The sequence below is a fragment of the Triticum aestivum genome, chromosome 1D (assembly GCF_018294505.1).
Source record: "Triticum aestivum cultivar Chinese Spring chromosome 1D, IWGSC CS RefSeq v2.1, whole genome shotgun sequence".
NCBI classification, from domain to species: domain Eukaryota; kingdom Viridiplantae; phylum Streptophyta; class Magnoliopsida; order Poales; family Poaceae; genus Triticum; species Triticum aestivum.
In genome coordinates, this window is record NC_057796.1 from 191,237,345 (window position 1) to 191,258,614 (window position 21,270).

At 45.1% G+C, this 21,270-nt stretch overlaps 2 protein-coding genes and 1 long non-coding RNA gene across 3 annotated transcripts; 1 reads left to right on the top strand and 2 right to left on the bottom strand.

Annotated features, from left to right (window-relative positions):
• Nucleotides 1-381: 381 nt before the first annotated feature.
• On the bottom strand, nucleotides 382-5,915 carry LOC123180914 (cationic amino acid transporter 2, vacuolar). The gene is made up of 14 exons (XM_044593095.1): nucleotides 5,195-5,915; nucleotides 4,470-4,671; nucleotides 4,271-4,355; nucleotides 4,062-4,202; nucleotides 3,852-3,970; nucleotides 3,670-3,766; nucleotides 3,353-3,525; nucleotides 3,167-3,233; nucleotides 2,753-2,911; nucleotides 2,484-2,664; nucleotides 1,754-1,883; nucleotides 1,409-1,515; nucleotides 1,224-1,299; nucleotides 382-982 (listed from the first exon to the last, which is right to left on the bottom strand). Exons 1-14 carry the CDS (start codon nucleotides 5,325-5,327, stop codon nucleotides 862-864), a joined length of 1,791 nt encoding a protein of 596 aa, XP_044449030.1. The 5' UTR covers nucleotides 5,328-5,915; the 3' UTR covers nucleotides 382-861.
• Nucleotides 5,916-9,711: 3,796 nt separating this feature from the next.
• On the bottom strand, nucleotides 9,712-15,804 carry LOC123180915 (protein RRP6-like 2). The gene is made up of 14 exons (XM_044593096.1): nucleotides 15,033-15,804; nucleotides 14,402-14,557; nucleotides 13,611-13,769; nucleotides 13,448-13,531; nucleotides 13,223-13,302; nucleotides 13,074-13,124; nucleotides 12,851-12,947; nucleotides 12,432-12,514; nucleotides 12,305-12,350; nucleotides 11,839-11,926; nucleotides 11,587-11,756; nucleotides 11,162-11,455; nucleotides 10,975-11,088; nucleotides 9,712-10,440 (listed from the first exon to the last, which is right to left on the bottom strand). Exons 1-14 carry the CDS (start codon nucleotides 15,738-15,740, stop codon nucleotides 9,838-9,840), a joined length of 2,733 nt encoding a protein of 910 aa, XP_044449031.1. The 5' UTR covers nucleotides 15,741-15,804; the 3' UTR covers nucleotides 9,712-9,837.
• On the top strand, nucleotides 9,969-10,775 carry LOC123180916 (uncharacterized). The gene is made up of 2 exons (XR_006491398.1): nucleotides 9,969-10,211; nucleotides 10,302-10,775. It is a non-coding gene; the product is annotated as an uncharacterized lncRNA (long non-coding RNA).
• Nucleotides 15,805-21,270: the final 5,466 nt, after the last annotated feature.

Below are 21,270 nucleotides of genomic sequence, written 5' to 3' on the forward strand. Positions count from 1 at the left end.
CCAAACTTGTGGTGGTTATCGACGAATTTTCAAAAATAGGTCGTTTTTTTGGAGCTCTTACCTCCCCCCTCCCCCCAATATTGTTAGTTTTATGTTATGTACTCCATCCCATGGCGTTGCTGACGTAAAGGACAGCCCGAACAACATATTGGGTAGGGCATTCGTCATCAATGGTGGGCTGTTTGGGAGGTGTTTCATTGATGGAGACATGTGTTTTGGCCGCCACATATTGGTGGAAATTGTCGGGTTGGGGTTGCAGGAAAGGTTCGTCGCTACCTTGTGGTGGTGAATGGGGCTGGGCCAGGAGGGGGGCGGTGGTCAAGGTATACACAACTTCAGAGTAAATTGTTAATTTTGAACGAGATTAGAGTTTATATTTGGTTTTTCAAATATTTGTAATAAAAAATCATATAGTATGAGATTATTTTCCATACAAGCCTATAAACCAAAGAACGAGGGTATGACTTGCTTTCCCCTGGATTGCAGTCCTCCGATTTTTCCTCAAAAAAACTTTTCTTTCGAACAGAGCCTCCTGGGGTTGGTTAAATTGCCGAAAAAGTGATTGATTGTAATCCTATGTAGTGCTGCTATTGGTATACATGTTTCTGCTTTCAAGTTTAAAACCTCTGCAGAATTCAAAACTCGGGGGTTCTTCAGTTTCTTGTCCAAAACTGGTCAGGAACCCCCCAACCATGTGTGATGGCCATTTCGCCATGCTGCTTTGAAGGCTTCAGCCGTTGACAGATCGACCATGGAAGTGCTAACCTTGTCAATGTGAAGGAAATTCACCAAGGTCTCCGCCTTCACGAGTTCGCCAACATATATGCAGATGAAAAATTAGAAGAATACCCCCATGCTGTCTCATGCAGGTGACACGCGCTCGTAGGCCGTTCCTGTCAGGGAACTGTGATTTCGACCATAGAAGAGATATATTAGTGCACCAGCCGCAAGCCATATAGAAACACGGATCCACGTGTGACTCCTGCAGTCGATGAATCGAAGAGTGAGACACGGATTATCTTCAGAAGTTGCTGCTATCACTACTCACGACAGCCAGGTTAGGAAATTCAATTTGCAATAGCAAACCCCAAAGGTACCTATTTCCAGGTGAAAATGTACAACAACAGCAACAACAACGAAGAGGTAAGAATGCAACACCCCTGGTTTCATCAAGAAAACTAGTACATCAATGGTGTATACTCCGTACAAGCTAAGTTACTTACCCGAGGTTCATTAGAAGGTACACGTTGATGAGGATGCAGCATATTGGAAGTACAGGTACAAACGGGCACATGAAACCTAAGACACAACAAGACAATCTGAGCTTTCTTTAAATTGTAGAATCAGGTTGTCCAAATTCGAGTAAATGTGGCACAAAAATAATATCCACGTTCATAGGTTTATGCACCTTCAGTTTGTCGTGAAGACGACTTGTCTTGTCCGATGCATGAAAGTACAATGGTAGCACCGAGCAAGAGCAAGCTACGTAAGGCACATGTTGTGCATCGTATGGAACTATAGAAAGTAGAAATGGATTAGGATTATTTATATGTTGCTTCTGAATAGGCTGATATTATTTTGGTATCAATGGTGAAATTATGTTTCACATTACTGACTAGTCCGGTAAACAACGTTGCAATAAGAGTTTGGAGTTTTGTGTCCCAGCATGCCAGCAGTGACTAACTTTTTTTGCATTGCACACATAAAATACTTGGGGTTAACTAGGCAGGCAAATGACTGAATTATTACTTACAATGGCAAAGAGGAGAAAGAAACCGCTAGCACAAAGGTGATGACCCCAAAGCAAACCATCACTATATATCCTTTAGCTTTTTGTCGCCTTACCATATTGGCGATCTCACTAGCAGTAGGTGCTTCATCAACTGATTGCATAAAGGAAGAGAACATATATTAAAAGAATACAGGTACATATCCTATTAGTAATCATGAAAGGGAAGATAGGGGGTGTAACATGATGTAGCTTGAAAGTGATGAACTATGTATGCTTGGCAGGTAACATATCTTGCAAGGAAATTTATGCATGAGGATTATAACGTAAAAGTAAACAGTACTGAAGGGGAGTCAGTTTTAGCTCGCAGCTAATTTCAGTAGTGGATGCAAGCTGAGAAAAGCAGATAGAATGCATGATGGCTAAGGCTGTGTTTGGCATTGCAGTAGATTGTGATAATCCCAATTTCCTAGCTAGCTTTTCTCTATTTACCATTTGGCTAACGAAATTTCCCTGCTTAAATGACTATTTTTATATAGTAGATTATAAAAGTTATAACTTCAGCACGGTACAGTTCAGGTGTTCGGCAACCACAAACTGAACCTAAATTAGACATGTAGAACATTCAGTTGGGTGAAGCAGTCATCTAAACGCCAATTTTTGGGTTTCACCTTCTCGCTGCTGCTAATTTGAATCAAATCAACAGGTGATAGTGTTTTGAAACATGTACAGAAATGATAATTATTTTCATTACCATTGCCAAAAGGACCCTCCGAAATTCCCTCATCTGCCTCTGAATGCCCAGTATGTAAAGCTAGTGATTCAGGTGAGGATGGATCAACGCCTCCCATTGGCATATCATTTGGAGGAGCATATCTTACTATTAAAAGAGAAATCGCAACCATTGTAAATGCCAATAGTGTGCCCACGCTTACCTGAATAAACAGATCAAAAAATAGTTATTACCTGGAGTAGCTCTCCACTTGGCAATGCTACCATTTTACATGGCCAGTAACATATTACCATCCCTGCCAATTGTGACACATCCATGAAAAAAGCAAGGATAGTAGCACATATCCCAGTCAGAATTGTGCTCAATGTTGGGACTTGAGTCCGTTGACCAACAGCTGAGAATATTGGGGGAAGCAGTCCATCTCTTGCCATAGCCATGACAATTCTTGGCTGACCAAAGACAAGAAATAGAATAGACTAATCAGTTTTGGTTCCTGCTGAATTTGCAAAATCTTTTGTTTCTCAGTAAAAATACAATAATAGTCTAACCTAAATAGAACTATTTATGACTTCATTGCAAGACCCTGACAGTAAGAAGTTTCACTTGTTTCATTTCCTAGTCAACCTACATATCATGTGCCGGGAGAAGGTGACTGAAACGGCGATGGCATATACTGATGCTCTAATTTCTCAGTTCTTATGTACCTGAGGGAGAATAGCGCCAATCAGTGATGCTATGAGAGCAAGAACAACCCCACTGGAAATGACATACCTGCATTTTCACAGAGATATGTACGATGGAGTAATGCTCAGAACTGAAATAAATACAATGTATGATTATAAACGTCTTAACAGCCATGTCATGTGGCTCAAAGGGCTCCTGGCACTTACGCTGCCCATTGCATTCCATATTGAGCAAATGCAGATGAAATAGGGGTGTCAGGATCCATTGCATTATATGGCACCAGACCGACAATAACAGCAGAAACCATCATATAGAGGAAGCAGCACAATGACAGGGTCAAACACATTCCCCATGGAAGATCAAGTTGAGGATTCTTCACCTAGAAAGTACTTTGACAAATAAAGTATAATCATGTTACTGCACATTAAAAGTAGTGTTCACTAAAGTACAAAGACTGCAAGAGAGAATTTACACCACAAAGGAACACGACTACTTCTTCAATGGTGACAGAACAAAGGCCAACCTCTTCAGCTGTACTGGCAACTGCATCAAAACCAATGTAAGCAAAGAAGAGGGTTGCTGATCCAGAAAAAACTCCACTTGCACCATTCGGGAAGTAACTGCGTACCAACAAGCAAATATTAGAGCCATGCCCACATGGGATTCTATGCATTCCGATAGGTGATTTATAAACCTTAAGTTTACCCTTTCAGAACATCATAACCAGGCCAGCCATTCTGGAATCCTAACCATCCACCGGCACAAATGACAAACAGCATAATTGCGACATTTGCAATGGTGATGACGCCTTCCACAAGTGAGCTCTAACTAAGACATCATTCGTACTTTAATAAGTCGATAGTAGCCAGTTTCATGCGCTCCAAACTAAGTGCAGTTATGGAATAAGACATTTACCTCCTTAATTCCCAGACAAAGTAATGCGGTGACTATGAGGACAAGAATGGCAGCACAAGGATCAACTGGGGTGTCAAGCCATTTAACATGTACTTGTGCTAAGAAGAAGGGCAACTTGTCTTGGCCACCAAAAAACAGAGCCTGAGAAACAAAAAACGGTATCTGATTATAGCGCACGTATCGGAAGAGAGGTTAGTAGGGCATATTACCAAGTTTGGTGAGATGCCACGTGCCACTGATGATCCACCGATCGTGTACTCGAGAATCAAAGCCCAACCAATCAGCCAAGCGACACTGATAGTAATTTGTCAAGAAGCAGTACAGAAGAGAAAAGAATGTAAATTACGACGGCCAAATATGTAGATAAGGAGAAAGCAAGAGACTGATGGGATTGCACATTGCTAGTACCTCTCTCCAATGCAAATGTAGGAATAGTGATAAGCACTTCCTGCTGAAGGGAAGCGGCAAGAAAGCTCGGCATAACACAAGGCAGAAAGAGCAGCAGCAATGCCAGCAATTAGAAAGGAAAGTGTCAAGGCTGGTCCTGCATGCTCACGAGCCACGGTTCCTACCAGGACATATATGCCGGCGCCGATCGTCGAGCCAACACCTAGTGACAGTTGATATAACATAGTGAGCTAAGTATCATATGTTGAACTGCCTGCATCTAAAACTCTGAAAGTAAAGCCTCGATGGAGGCACAGAAACCCCTCAAAACGACAAAACTCTGAAACTAGTAGCCTATGCCACAGTTGGATCTGAAAACTCGGATCGGCATTGCGGTCGTTTTACAAGACCACTATATTTTCCTTTCTTTCTAGATGTGATAGTCGGTTCAAACAAACCATCTTTTCTTGAGTATGGCAGCAGAATGTTATCCCAAGTAAATATCCCCGCTACTGTAGATAACTGGACTAGTTATTGCTACCAATGCAACAGATGACCACAACACAAGGCACCAATTGCAAAGAAAGAATTACAGAGAGAAAACAAGCTGACTATTGATGTACCAAAAGCGATCCTAAGAGGGGGGAAGGAGAAGTCGTTTTACTGTCACAGCTGATGGACAAAAACGGCAATGTTTTCTGTTGCGGAGAATATGGTTGGCTAAAAGGTCAAGGAGACGAATGTACCAATGGCCGTGAGGTGGGGAACGGAGAGCGCCTTAGCAAGGCGTCGGCCATCCGCCGCTGCCGCGGAGGCCGCCGGCTTCCGGCGCGCCAGGCTCTGCAAATCCGACCAGGAGAAGCGGCTTCCCTGCTGCATGCCTGACCATCCAATGGGGCACAAGAGAGATGCTGCGACCGGTGGGAGATGATGGGCGCTGACCAACAAATTGCAATGGGCGTTGAGAGGACAGAGAGAGAGAGAGGAAACGATGGGGATGACAGCAAGCGAATGAGACAATTTCCTTCTTTTTTTGTCTATAATAATCGAGATAGATAGGCTAGCACAGGTGTCACGAGGGGATTCCGTAGAATTCCCGTAACTATCCTTATGTCTATACTCTATAGCAATTTTTGGGTCACCTCCTATGCAAAAATGCTAGACATACAAACAATTACAAGATTTTACGGGCTCTTTACATCTAACAACCAATCACAAACTTTACCCCTCCCCCCCCTGATTTTCAGGTGGGTGGGCCGCCTCCCTCACCAATTGACCAATCAAATTAACCCAATATGTAAAACCTATAAATTGTTTTACGTGTAGCATTACTGCCTCCTATGTCGTTGGATTGGACTTGCAAGACTTGCACGGAATATGGGGTCCCCCAACCCCAGCATGTTCTTCTCTGGTGCGCCTACGCTGATGGCATTGCCACCGCTCAAGCCAGTCGCCGACAACACAAGGTAGCACTGCTCCCCCCCCCCTCGGTCGCCTTCAGCTTCAGCAGTGGTCGTGCTCGCCAAAGCTCGTCGTCTCCAGCATCGCCGGTCGCCGGTTGCAGCATCCCGGCATCTGGTGCCATCGTCTCCAACATCCCGTGGTTGTCGTTTTGAGCACCGGTGTCTGTCGTCTCTGGTGTCGGTTGCAGCATACCAGCACTGGATGTCGACGTCTTCAGCACCCACAGTTGTCGGTTCCAGCACTGGTGTCCATCGACTCCAGCATTTGTCGGTGCCAGTTGCAGCACCCAATGTGGGATGACGCGTCGCCTCCAGCACTGGCAGTAACCAGTTGTAACACCCGTGACCATCGTCTCCAGCACCGATGGGTGCTAGCCGCAGCACCGTACGTGACCTTTGCAGCAAGGTGGAAACGACGCGCCCTGGCTGGGTCTCACAGCCACAATCATGGCCCCGCGCCCGCTTGCAGCCCCGCCTCCTTCGGCTTGTCGCATCAACTGGTACTAGCTCCTGCTTTCGCTGATTGCAGCATAGGAGGTGGCCGCTCACGACTCCGACAGTACCACTCGCATCTCGTCCCCCATGCTTCTCACACTAGTTGATGAGTCCAAAATGTATGATATTTTTTGTGGTTATTTTGTGTCTACACGGTAGGTTTTGTGGGTTTTTACTGCGTTCGTGCACTGTTTTTTTGTCGACTTTCTCTAGGATAAGCCTTTTGGACAAATGAGATATTACGGAAGAAACTCCAAGAATTTATGGTAGAATCACGTCAATTAACATGATTATCACCTGCCATAAAAATAATAAAGCATTAGAAGAAATTGGAGCTTGTGCAGTATTCCAGAGCGCAAAACGGCCAACGCGTAATAGCGGTCGTACCAGGTGTCGCCGCCTTCACTACTTTCGCCCTGGGGAATCAGATCGGAGATCGAATGCATTCACACACCAGAAACCCATCGGAGATCAGATGCATCTGCACACCATTCACAAACGTTAGTGGATCAAGTATACTATCCTATAGCCAATGAGAATTCCAGACTCCCTGAGAACACCTTACTCCTCTGATATACGTTAAGAGGGACTCAAGTATCCAGTTAGTACTATCCCGTAAGTAAGTCGTGATAGACACATACCAATAAGAATTCCCGACTCCTGAGAACGCCTTACTCGTCTGCTAGTTTGACTTGCTACTGCTTTTATTTCATTTCTGTTTGTTGTTAATTTAAGTCTGCACTTCACTTAAAATCAATATTTATTTCTACCCTCATTTTGCTTTCTACAATTAGTTGCTGTAAATCACTACAAGAGACAAAACTTATTTCTTTTATGCTCCTTGTAGAATTGATTCTAATTTAAAAAAATACAACTAAAACATAGTATGCACTTGCAACCATCATTAGGCTGGCCATAGTGGGAGTAACTTAGGTAGTAACATAACGCATCCCAAGATATATATGCTTATTTGGCATGAAGTTAATGAGGAGAGAGGTGCTTGTGGTAACATAATATGTTACCGTAACATAACGCACCCCAATGTAAAATGAGTCTACAGCACAATAAATGAAGGCTTGCATGACACTACACTTATATTACTACTCCCTCCGTCTAGGTGTGTAAGTCACCTTACGAAAACCAAATAATTCCAAAACACTTAGACACGGTACATTAAGTCCCTCCTCGTTTCTTGTTTTGTGACATATCAACCAATAAGAGATGTGGGTTGTGCATGCTTTCAATGACTTGAGACTACCAAACATGACATGCAGTGGTTAGTTCATTGCATGCAATGCTATTAATTAGCAAAAAGACATTAAGTTTTCTCGTTTTCCTCTCTGCCTTGATCGCGGTGCATAACGTAAGATGACTTACACACCTAGACGGAGGGAGTACCCACTATGATAGTAGTAACATAGCCTAACAACATATGCATGTTACTAGTCTAAGTTACTACCCACTATGACTAGCCTTAGTGTGCCGCTCCAGCACATGTGCTCGTAAACTTGTTGGTTGTAGCCTGGGGGTAGCCGCTCACGGCGTCGACAAAGCCCCAGACAGCCCCTCGCCCCGCTGAGAAGCCGCTCGTGGCCATCCTCGCCTCAAGGCATCGCTGCTTCTGGGCCCTTGCAGCATCGGCTGGCCGACCAGAGCTCATTGGAGCCATGTTTGGAAGGGTGAGGAGAGGAAAGGGATGCACATCATCTCAGGGGGAAGCTAAGAAGAAGTGGTGACATAAAGCATATTTTTTGGAGAAACTAGTTCAACTACCCCCCCCCCCCCCGCGCGCGTCGCCCTCCTCTGGCGACCTGAGGGGGACCCTAGCCGCCGCCGCTAGCAGGCGCCCCCGCCGCCCTCCCCCGCGTCGCCGCCGTCGGAGGGCCGGCCGGCGAAGCCGCGCCGGATCCTAGGAAGGTGGCAGCGGGGCGGATCTGACCCCCCCTTGCGCTCCAACACCACCCCACGCCACCCCGCCCTGCGACGGCCGCCTCCTGCCGGCCTGACGGGGCTGCCGGTGCCCTAGGCGTGCTAGGCGGACGGATCCGGCGTCCCTCGTCGGCCTGCCCCCCGCACGGCTCTGGGCGTGCTGCCCCTTCCCCGTCCTCGTGCTCCCCTCTGGGCCGTCGCGGGCGCCCCCGCTCCTCCCAGCTGCTCCCCGTCTCCTGCCGGGCGGTCGACGGCGCAGCCATCCCCTCCCCCGGCGGCGCGGCCCAGTCTGCCGCTGGTGCTGCTGCTATACCTGGCCATACCTCGGGCCGGGCCTAGCCAAGCCCGACGCAAAAAACCCAAGCCCGGCCCGGCCCGGCCGTCGGGCCTGTTTTCTGGGCCCGAGCCCGGCCCGAACACGTAAAAGCCCGTCGGGCTTCGGGCCGGCCCGGCCCGTCCTTCAGGAAAACGCGAAAACGATGGGCCCGGGCCCGGCCCGGCCCAGTCTTCGGGCTCAAAATCTAGGCCCGAGCCCGGCCCGGGAGCGGCGTCGGGCCGGGCCGGGTCGGGCTTTTTCGGGCCGAGCCGTTCGGGCCGGGCTGCCCATGGCCAGGACTAGCTGCTGCCAGCCGCGTTTGGGTACGGGATTTGCGCCTGTTTTGCGAGGTCACGCAGCCTGCCTCGGCCTGCCTCGCGTTGACTCCCTCTCCTTCGGCCCCTCCTCCCCCTCGAATCATGGTGACGGCACTCGTGCGGCGGTGGTGAGGCTTCAGTGGTAGCGGCTGGCGCGGTGCACCTCGCGAGGGGTGTTTGTTGGCGTTGCTCCGGCCCCGGCAGCCTCGGACCTGCGTTCTCCGGTGTCCTCGGCTTGTCGGTGTTCTCTGTCGAGCGGCTCCGGCTGTGGCAACCAATGGCTGTGTTCCTTCCAGCTTGCTTGGTTTGCTGTTGACCCAACGGCTCCGGCCACGACAGCTTGGATCTGCGCCCTCCGGTCCTAGCTTGTCGGTGTTGCCGGTCGCCGTCGCCTCCCCTCGTGGTGGTCCTTGCTTTGTTGCCAACCCTACTCTGTATGCCTTAAAGCTCCGCCCTTTTGCCAAAACCGTTGCTCGTAGGTCCGGAGGCGGTGCCACCCACCAACGGCAGGTGCAGCCCCACCACCCCCTTCGGCTTTGTTTCGGTCAGCATTGGCTTCCTTGTCTTCAAGGCCATATTCGGCGGCTATGGGATTGCTCGGCTCAGGCCAGGGATAAATCCCTGCTCGGCTTGTCATAGTAGTTTTCCTTTTCAATGAGATTTTTTTTTTTGAGTCAGTCAAACAACCAGAAGAAGGTTGGAGGCGATCAATTTTGTGTTAGTCATCAAACAGGCCTCCACAATATCACACAGAAGAGCATTTCCAATGACTTGCCGACGAATGCCAAATCATGCGCGTTGTTCCACTTCCCCCTGTACTCTTTAGGTTACATACAATGCCTCGGTCGGATAGTACATCTCTCAACTAACTAATGGTACGTAGCACTCCTGTTGCCAGAAGGTGGGAAAGCCTGTCGCCTTCGTGGATTCTGGAAATTCCCCTCATCCTCTTCCCCACCACCGGCACCGGGGGTTTGTTTCAAACTTTTCCGTTTATCTCCAGAATCCACATTGATAGCCCTGGCCACTACATTGTCCTTTCTTCTCTCAGATCTAACCTCTCCAAATGAAGTATTCTTTCTAGCTTCAGCGTAATCGAAGGCCTTCAGCTGATCATTAAATTCTGGTTCTTCCGGTGCTTGGTGCTTCTGTTGAAGGTCTCTGCTCTCGTTGAGGGATCTGAAGCGCTGCTCGATGCCAGAGGAAAGCTCAGGAGGGGAGCTAGACACATTGGTGTCTCCAGGTTTGCACTCGCTCTGTCCATCTGCGTTGCCGTTTTCTGGGTCATCTGTTCCAGTGTCCAGCTGAATCACTTCCTCCATCCGAGACGCAGGATCCTCGCACATGATTTCCGCTTCAGGTTCCGCCGATTTTGCTACTGGAAGGCTAGTTGCTGGAGGATTTGCACCACCTGAGAAATGATGGAAAGGCAGTACCACGGAAGACTTGATCTTCTCCACCTTGCTTTTACTCTGCATTTGTAACACAAGCCAAACAAAGTCAAGCATTACTAGGGAAAGCTAATGTGGGAAAGTGCTTTCTGCTGCACCCAAGAAACAGAACAAAGATAACATCATATATTGCAGATTAGTGAGCTTATAAAGTCCCATAATGAAGACAAGTCACCAACCTTTCCACAGTGAGAACTTTGGTACAAATTTCAAGTAGCATCTATACTGAGACATGGACATTTACCCCATGTGGCTATATAGAGAGAACAGAGACTGCAAAGGAAATTCGCAAAAAGAGGAGACTATTCCATATCTTGCCCCTTAATTACTTGAGTAAAGTGGGAGCTCTTGGTTTATCTCTTTGGAACAAAAGTCATAACTAATTTATTTACATGCACTTATTTTCCAACGGTACCACAGGTATCCCGCGTAGGTAAGGGGTTGGGGTACACCCACAGTTCAAATACAATTAGTAAATTAATTCAAGATCTCCATCACGTGTTAATTCTACAGTGGAGGAAAGAGAAAAAAGGACACAGCAGAAACATCCAATACCTGCTCACTTGAAAATCCTGGAAATAGATTTGGCCTTCTTGCGGTAGAGGGTTTTCCTAACAGAGCACCAAAAGCCGTAGGTCTCTTTGATACTTGAACTGTTGCCTTTATTACCTGAACAATGGAGCTGTTTAGATACTGATACAGCAGAAGAAATATAGCAAACAAAGGCAAATGATTTTCTTACTTGCTGCTGACCACCACCATTGCTCGGTATCACTGTATCTGCTTGCCCAGTAGCGCCTGGCAACGCCCCAAAGCTCTTGGTTTCAGGTGTGATGTTATCTAGTTGCAAATTACCTAAAGAAGCTCCGCTCGTAACATTCCCAGTACAGAAAGAAGCAGTATGGACATTTGTAATCACTGTGGGAGCTACATCAGGTTCAGCAATCAGCTGAAGATTACTTTCATTACTATCAGCATCGACGGCAGGAATCATTTCAGTGTCTTCACTGCCGTCCTTCGCTTCTGCCGCCATTAACTGCACAAAATGATGCATTAGTATGAAAAGCAGCCCAGATTCCTTAGTAAATCTCTGAGAAGTTAGTTCCTACAGATTGCAACAGTAAAGGAATGATAATAGATAAGTTTCACATAGATCACCAGAACTACCTCTTCCAGCCTTCCTTTCTTCAGTTGCTCAGCTATACTTTCAAAAGCATTGGCATTTGCGACGGCATTCCTTATGATAGTAATGACATGTCCGAGATAGTGCTCAAGAAATTTATTTTTTGACTTCACTGTTCTTTTTAACCTCCCAGTGGTCACAGGCATCTGTTTGGCTGTAGTCCAAATTCGAAGGATAAATTAGCCAGGCTAACTCACGCATGTAAGCAATGTACATAGATTAGGAAAGAGCAATGCCTATTTCAAGTAGAGTCTTATTGGGTAATATATAACCAGTGCTCTCATCCTCAGCACGAGCGACGCCATCTCTCCATTTATATAGACCCTGTGATGGGAAACAACTACATAAGGAATGGTAGAAATGATTTCATTTCAACTTATAACTGAGTATTAGGTAGTCACAAATAGCAGTCTAGCACATTGGGCAAGCAGAGGCATAAAACACAAAACAGATCAATGTCATAAATAAAATTAAAATGTCTTTTCATTAAGGTAGATCATCTGGAGTTAAAGAAACCAGGCACAACTTACAACAGTGTAGTATAAATAAGAAAGCATCCACAAGGACTGAACTATGGGGTCTGGAAGAACTGTGTTCATTTTCAATAAAACGCAATGTATGTGTCCAAGTGGAGAAAACTTCTCAAGGATCAAGATGCCAGTATCAAGAATCACAAACACTTCAAACAGGAAAAGTACTTGCAGCAAGAACTGCCAGCTGCCTTGCACTCAAGTCATTTTCTTTCAACCTGCAATTACATAAAAAATGGCATTACACTGCTTGAATGGTTTCTAGAACAAAAACATGGTAAACCAAGAGAAATACAAACCCATGTATATAAAGGTATGATGAATCAGTCAGCAGCTCCTTCTCATATAGTTGCAAGCAAATTTCATTGCTGCGCTTGCAAACCTGCAGTAATGGCAGACATCTGATTACTTGCTTGTATGCTCTACGGTCCACACAAGTTCAGGTACTGAAGTCACTAAGTCAATCCAAAAGTAACAAAAGTGGTAGCAAAAGAATGTGCTTGTGTTCCTCAACACACAAGTTTACATCAGTTCTAAGGCACACATTCTGAAATTCAAGCCCACAATCAATCGCATCAGATGCTGCATAGAAGTTGTCTACCACAAAAGCTATTGCTGGCAGAGGCAGAGAATACCAAACAATGCATGTAAAAGAAACTTCACCATCAAACAAGCAAACGAGGAAAGACCAGTGAGCAAAACAAACAAAAAACATTACCTCCAAAAGAAGATCATCGCCTGAAGACTCATTCACCAATCGCAATCGCATCAAGTCATATATGTAGAGCAGATAGTGTGTATCTTCTCTAGCATACCTGAAACGCATAGTCACAATCAGACACACTTGATGGATATATTTAGTGAGGGCAGAGTAAATAAGAAATGGAAGAACAAAATGCGGCAATCCAAAGCTAATCCAAGAGGAATTCAAAGCACTGTACTTGGTCATTTCATCAGGAAGTGGCCTCAGCCTCCAATCTGCACTCTGATATCTGCAAGAGATGCATGTCTTAGTCATGCTCTTCAGAATACAATTTGTGACATGGCAAGTATAAGAAAAATGTACTCTAGAATGAGAAGTAGTATGTACTCTTTGTTTGCTGTCACTCCACAGAAATATTGCAGAAGATGCTCCAGGCTGTTGCGGTCCATTTGTAAGATTCTTGAAGCCTATTTGCATTTTGATGAGAAGGTCAAGCTTTAATTTATAGAAAACCAAAATGGCCATTTTAACCAAATAATTTAATCATAAAAGAAAAAAATAACTGAACTGGATGCTAGGGCCATGCTGCTGTTTATCTATGCTGAATCATACCTGCCCTGTGTCGAAAAGGTTGCACACGTATATTCCAAAGTCTCTTTGAAGCCATATTATATCACGACCTGCCCCATGCATTACCTATTTTCCCATGAGAGCGATGAGAAACTGGACTTTGAACAATAGCAAGAACACATATATACAAAAGAGCAAGGTGTACCTTCTTCTTAGTTGGATCTTGAAAAACTTCTCTCAAGTTCTCACCAAGACAATTGCGGAGCTTAAGAGTATCTACAATAAAGTCCTCAGTTCTAGTTGAAATCTGCATCAGGCAGGTGAGACCCTGAAAAGACCTATAGTGGTTGTGTTCCAAATCAACCTGAAAACAGAAAAATAAATGGAAATTGATTAAGTTAGTAATTAGAGTACCCTGACACAAAAAAAAATCAATTGTACAGTGACAATTGTTAGCAGTAGACAGTAGTTAGGAGGCAAAAGAAGACTGCAGAGCATGCTACATTTTTGTGTAACCTGCAGCAGAAGTTGTGAATTTGCGTTGTTGGATGCGTACTACACTGACAATGGAGAAAATTGTAGGGAGGCAGAAACAACTATTGGCAGCAAAGGTGGAGTGAAACAAGGCAAGAAAGATGACGGTAAGTAATGAAACCTAAAGCACGGCATGCGAATATGACTATTTAATATTTAGAGCATGTCATATGAATATGAGTATTTAATCGTCAACGTCCATGCTTTAACAACTCTAGCAGGCAGGAAAGGCCCAACTTCCCACATAGATCTAGCACTGCAATGAGAATTGTGACTCTGGTACTAATAGCAACGTAATTAGACTTCTGAATATTTTATAGTAAAATACAATGCGCAAAATCAAAAGTATACTGCAAGTTACACTTCATATGGTCAACGAGACAGCTAGTTGCAAGAACAATACTGCATTTCTATAAAGTGGAAGCAAGAAAACCGATAGATACTACAAGTACTGTTACTTACAGCAAACTCAGTTGCACTCTTCAGCTTTGTCACCAACACTTCCAAGGTTTTCCGGTCTTCAACAAATGTAAAAGGGGTGTCATCTAAAGCAGGTGGCTTTAATGGCTCACTTTCAGGAACACGCCTGTCAAATAGTTGCTCCATGGGGAGTTTTTCCTGCAATGAGACAGCGGTGTCACACCACTCTGCTCACATTTGATAAATACATGCAGAATAAAGAAAACAGCACTTCTCTCCAATTTCTCTGGCAGAAACACTGATATTAGAAAAATTACACTGCTGACTCTTCATTCCTCCATACTCATGTCATTTTCTTTCCCTAATTTTATTCACACAATCTCGTATGGCATCTAGTCTCCACTACCTAACACATTTCAATAGTCATGTACCAGCTAATTTAAGGTTTTATACTCCCAAATGTTGAGAAAACTAATCACCGTCCACGTGCAACACTTGATAATCTTGCAAATGCAATAAATAAATTCTCTACTGCATGATTCACTAAACAATAATGGCTCGTTTGGCACCTTACATGGATGATTTTATCATAAATTTCTGAACAGATTAATCTTGAATTGTTGAGGGGAAGGTGTGATGTGAGATTAGAACAAACATGTGCGGAAGCACTAACCAGTGGGTGTATGGCACGGGCACCATCATCACTGCGCTCAAGGAAGGCATGGTCGAATGGCTTGCTCGTGTTGTCCACCACAATGCGGTGCACGTCCTGCGGGCGTGGGATGGTGGGGATGTGGAAGGGCACCTTCGGCTTTGGCCCTGATGCTGCAGCCCTATCCATGGTGGCCATCCTCACCGAACCAGAAGATCCAAAGGCCTCACTTCTGCCAACTCCTTCCTCTCCCATACCCATCTTCTTCTTCTTCTTGCCGTAGACAACCTGGAACCCGTCCCCCGCCATCTCTTCTGCCGCGACCTTCCGTCCCTGGGCCTCCTCCTTCTCCCGCAGCGCCTTGAACTCGTCCGCGGAGGCGGCAAACATCTCGAGCAGGTCGTCATTGCGGGCGACGAGCCAGTCGTAGGCGTCGTCGAGGTCCTCCGTGGGGAAAGGCGGCTGCTGCTGCTGCTGCTTGGGAAGGAGCGTGGAAGCGCCGAGGCCGCCCAGGGAGGACTCGGCCCTGGCGGCGGCGGCGGCGACGGGGGACTTGAAGGAGGGGAAGTTGTTGTAGAAATGGAAGTCGCGGGCCGGAGGGATCGCGCGGGAGCGGGCTGAGAGGCGCGCGGCGGCGGAGGCGAGCGGGCCTGACGAGGCCTCGACGGCCACGGCCGACTTGTTCTGCTTCCACGGCGGCGGCGGGTGAGGGGCCTCGTCCGCTTCCATGGCGAGCTGGGTGGGGAAAGTGGCGCTGGCGGTTTAGGGTTTATGGCAGAAGAAGAAGACGGGAGCGGCCTGTTGCGAGTTATGTGTGAATTTCTGCCCCCTTTTCTATTTATTTATTTTTTGCGTGGTTTTCGTGCTGAATTTCCGCCTCCTTCCTATACGCGGTTCTGGTGCTTTACGGTTCGAGCACACGAATGCGTACGGCGAGGTTACATTTTCAGATCCGATCTTTGCTCCACTCCAGGAATTGTGGATTTGTGGGTTATTTTCTCCAAATCAGGACCCTCTTTTTTTTATCATAACAATTTTAATCATTAAATACCACCTGGAATGAGTGGTAAGCTATATCAAAATCAAAAAACTTTATTCATTAAATAATGGCCAGATTGTTTACCTTGTGTGAGAGAATAAAGTCATGGGGCATTGAATTCCCAGGATTCAGACCTACCAATGCTAAAAAAAGGTTTTGATAATGCATCTGTCACAGTATTTGCTTCGCTAGTGCAATAAACAAAGGCGATACATAGAGGGCACTCTACAATGATGCACTTTGCAATGATTGAAACATCGATTCTCATGTACGCATTTTGTATCAAATATTGTCTCCAACCCCACCATGCTGTCAGACTCTATGATGACCTTAGTATATCCCAAATTTGCTGCTAAAATTAACCCACTTCAAACCGCTAATAATTCTACTGAGTGAACATTATAGATATGGGGTAGAACACAAGTTTCAGCTGCCAAAAAATTGCCCCAATCATCACGAGCTATAGCTCTGCAAGCTCCTGACAAAGTTTTTGCATGAAATGGCGCGTCCACATTCACTTTAACAGCTTCTTTCAGTTGTGATCATTCTTACGGATAGGCTGATTTGGCGTATAGGCTCAGACAAAATTAGTAGCTAACACCCTGTTCGACATAGCTGACTGTTCTGGCGTTTGGATCGACTCTTCCTTAGTACACTAACGCCGTTGCCACCATAAGAACCACATCGCCACCAGGATCAGTTCGGCCACTAGTATTTCATGACCCACTGAATGAAGTTGGACAAGGATCTCTAAACTGATCGATCACGAGCAATCCTACTGCACCGCCCGATCATTTTCCTATTCCAACCCCAGCTTGGTCCGCACCTCCAATTCCCCGGGGCACGTGAACAGGCGGTGTTGAATGTCCTCAGGACCTATCTTACACATCGGACATTGGGAGATTAATGGTATATGTCTACCTACTAGGACTCCGTAACACGGTGGCACCCCCTTAAGAACCTTCCAGCCAAAATGTTTAATTTTTCCTGCGGGCCAAAATGCCACAACTCTTTCCAGATTGTATTCAGTTGAACAATTCCCGGATTGTTCACACCAGGATAAATAAATGGCGTAAAAATTGATGATCAAACTCCACGTACGAGTTTGATGAATCCAAATGATCTGGGTCATTCAACCACATATATCCAACATCTAACGCTGCTCCATGATGTATCCATCACATCATCAATGATTTGGAAACATGTCAATTGCATTAGTGGTAATTTGGAGACGACATTAGTCGCATTAAATATAACTAATCTTGAAACCTACATTAATCACAATTAATCTTGAAAAAGATATTACAATCAAACTAGAGGTGCGATGCGCGTACACGGTTACTAGTCGTAACAGAGGGCAGAGCTCATCACAAGGCTAACTAAAAAACAATTACAAACAAGAAATCTAGTCATCTTCGCTGATTAAAGAGCCACCATATTGTTTTTTTCAAAGTAGTGCTAAAAAGAAAATACACAGAAGTAATGAGAGCAACGTTTCTGCTCCCGGGCTCTAAAAATAAAAACAAACTCTGAATTATTTTTGCAAGCAAGATGCTCGCGGGCATGATATTCATGCAAAAATTGTTGGAGTTTGGACATCGATGACCCACAAGTATAGGGGATCAATCGTAGTCCTTTCGATAAGTAAGAGTGTCAAACCCAACGAGGAGCAGAAGGAAATAACAAGTGGTTTTCAGCAAGGTAATTTCTGCAACCACTGAAATTGTCGGTAACAAGTAGCTTGATAGAAAGATAATTTGTAACGAGCAAGTAACAATAACTGTAAATAAAGTGCAGCAAGGTAGCCCAATCCTTTTGTGGTAAAGGACAGGCCAAAACGATCTCTTATGATAAGCAAAGCGTTCTTAAGGGTACACGGGAATTTCATCTAGTCACTTTTATCATCTTGGTTTGATTCATGTTCGCTACTTTGATAATTTGATATGTGGGTGGACCGGTGCTTAGGTGCTGCTCTTACTTGAACAAATCTCCTACTTATGATTAACCCCCTCGCAAGCATCCGCAACTACACAAAAAATATTAAGATCAAATCTAACCATAGCATTAAACATATGGATCCAAATCAGCCCTTATGAAGTAGCGCATAAACTAGGGTTTAAGCTTCTGTCACTCTAGGAACCCATCATCTAATAACTACTCCACAATGCATTCCCTTAGGACCAAAGATGGTGAAGTGTTATGTAGTCGACGTTCACATGACACCACTAAGGGAATCACAACATACATATCATCAAAATATCAAACACATATCAAATTCACATGATTACTTGCAACATAACTTCTCCCGTGACCTCAAGAATAAAGGTAACTACTCACAAATGATATGCATGCTCAAGATCAGAGGGGTATTAAATAGCATAATGGATCTGAACATATAATCTTCCACCAAATAAATCATATAGCAATCAACTACAAGATGTAATCAACACTACTAGTGACCCACATGTACCAATATGAGGTTCCGGTACAAAGATTGAACACAAGAGATGAACTAGGGTTTAAGATGAGATGGTGATGTTGAAGATGTTGATAAAGATTGGCCTCCCTAAGACAAGAGGGTTGTTGGTGATGATGATGGCTTCGATTTTCCCTTCCGGGAGGGAAGTTCACCCGGCGGAATCGCTCTGCCGGAGGGCAAAAGTGAAGGAAATGTGCCCTAGAGGCAATAATAAAGTTGTTATTTATATTTCCTTATATCATGATAAATGTTTATTATTCATGCTAGAATTGTGTTAACCGGAAAGTTAGTACATGTGTGAATACATAGACAAACAGAGTGTCCCTAGTATGCCTTTACTTGACTAACTTATTTATCAAAGATGGTTATGTTTCCTAGCCATAGACATGTGTTGTCATTTGATGAACGGGATCACATCATTAGAGAATGATGTGATGGACAAGACCCATCCGTTAGCTTAGCACTATGATCGTTTAGTTTGTTGCTATTGCTTTCATCATGACTTATACATGTTCCTCTGACTATGAGATTATGCAACTCCCGAATACCGGAGGAACACTTAGTGTGCTATCAAACGTCACAACGTAACTGGGTGATTATAAAGATGCTCTACAGGTGTCTCCGATGGTGTTTGTTGAGTTGGCATAGATCAAGATTAGGATTTGTCACTCCGATTGTCGGAGAGGTATCTCTGGGCCCTCTCGGTAATGCACATCACTATAAGCCTTGCAAGCAATGTGACTAATGAGTTAGTTGCGGGATGATGCATTACGGAATGAGTAAAGAGACTTGCCAGTAACGAGATTGAACTAGGTATGGTGATACCGACGATCGAATCTTGGGCAAGTAACATACCGATGACAAAGGGGACAACGTATGTTGTTATGCGGTTTGACCGATAAAGATCTTCGTAGAATATGTAGGAACCAATATGAGCATCCAGGTTCCGCTATTGGTTATTGACCGGAGAGGTGTCTCAGTCATGTCTACATAGTTCTCGAACCCGTAGGGTCCGCACGCTTAACGTTCGATGACGATTGGTATTATGAGTTTATGTGATTTGATGTACCGAAGGTTCTTCGGAGTCCCGGATGAGATCACGGACATGACGAGGAGTCTCAAAATGGTCGAGACATAAAGATTGATATATTGGACCATGTTGTTCGGACACTGGAAGTGTTTCGGAGAGTTTCGGATAAAACCGGAGTGTCGGAGGGTTACCAGAAACCCCCCCGGGAAGTTAATGGGCTACCGTGGGCCTTAGAGGAGAGAGGGTCGGCCAGGAGGTGGCGTGCGCCCCCCAGTCCGAATTGGACAAGGGGTGGGGGCGGCGCCCCCCTCCTTCCTTCTCTCCCCTTCCTCCTTCCTTCCCCTCCTTGTTGGACTAGGAAAGGGGGGAACCTACTCCTAGTAGGAGTAGGATTTCCCCCTTGGGCGCGCCCCTTGAGGCCAGCCGCCCCCCCTCCTCCCCTCCTTTATATACGGGGGAGGGGGCACCCCATAGACACACAAGTTGATTTCTTAGCCGTGTGCGGTGCCCCCTCCACAGTTTTCCACCTCGGTCATATTTTCGTAGTGCTTAGGCGAAGCCCTGCGTCGGTAACTTCATCATCACCGTCACGGAGTGTTGACAAGGCCATGTCGGTGAGACCGAGATCTATATCGGTGAGACCGAACTGTTAGGGTTTATGGCAGTGGCTATGTCATATGAACTTGGTGGCGCCGGATAGAAAGAATCGGTGGGGCCAAGTTGGAGTTCAGGATTTTGACATATTTGGATGGAGAAAGTGGCTGAGGGTTTTGGAGCAATATCACTAAGCATTTGAGCAAGCAAGCCATTAAGCAACACCTCATCCCCTTTTAATAGTATTGGCTTTCCTATGGACTCAATGTGATCTTGGATCACTAAAATAAAGATGAAGAGTCTTGAGATTTTGCCAATATATGTCCTTAGCATTTTGAGGGGTCCACATCTCTAGTCCATGCCATGCCATTCATTGAACTTCCTGAAATATTTATCTTGAATGGATATTAGTTCAATGAGCTATATGTTGTTATGAATTACCAAAACCACACGAGGATTAGTTGCACTTTCGATCTCCCCCTGTTTGGTAATTGATGACAACATATAGATCAAAGCTTTGACAAATAATAAAATGAATGTAATACATCATCGCTTTGAGAAGTATGTGATAAGCAAGAGCTTCCCCTAAATTTGTGCATTGTTTAGAATTTGCGTTTGAATGCAAATGCACAATTGATTAGGATCATGTGTCACTCTTCCATGTCACATACATCTTGGTGGAGCGCTGATGGCTCGTGTTCACGTCAGTTTTCCCCCGAAGAGGAAGGGATGATGCAGCACATCTACGGTAGGTATTTCCCTGGGAGATGAAACCAAGGTTATCGAACCAGTAGGAGAACTAAGCAACACTACTAAGCAACACTATGTAAACGACACCTACACACAAAGAACAAATACTTGCAACCCGACGCGTAAGAGGGGTTGTCAATCCCTCCCGGGTAAAAAGATAGATTGATTTGTATGATTTTGGATAAATTGATCTCTCAGTAAAACAAAATGGAATAAATAAAGAAAAAGTGCAGCAAGGTATTTTTGAGTTTTTAGAATTATAGATCTGAAAACAAAAGCAAATAAAAATAGATCTCAAAGCAAATATGATAAAGAATAGACCTGGGGGCCGTAGATTTCACTATTGGCTTCTCTCAAGAAAATAGCA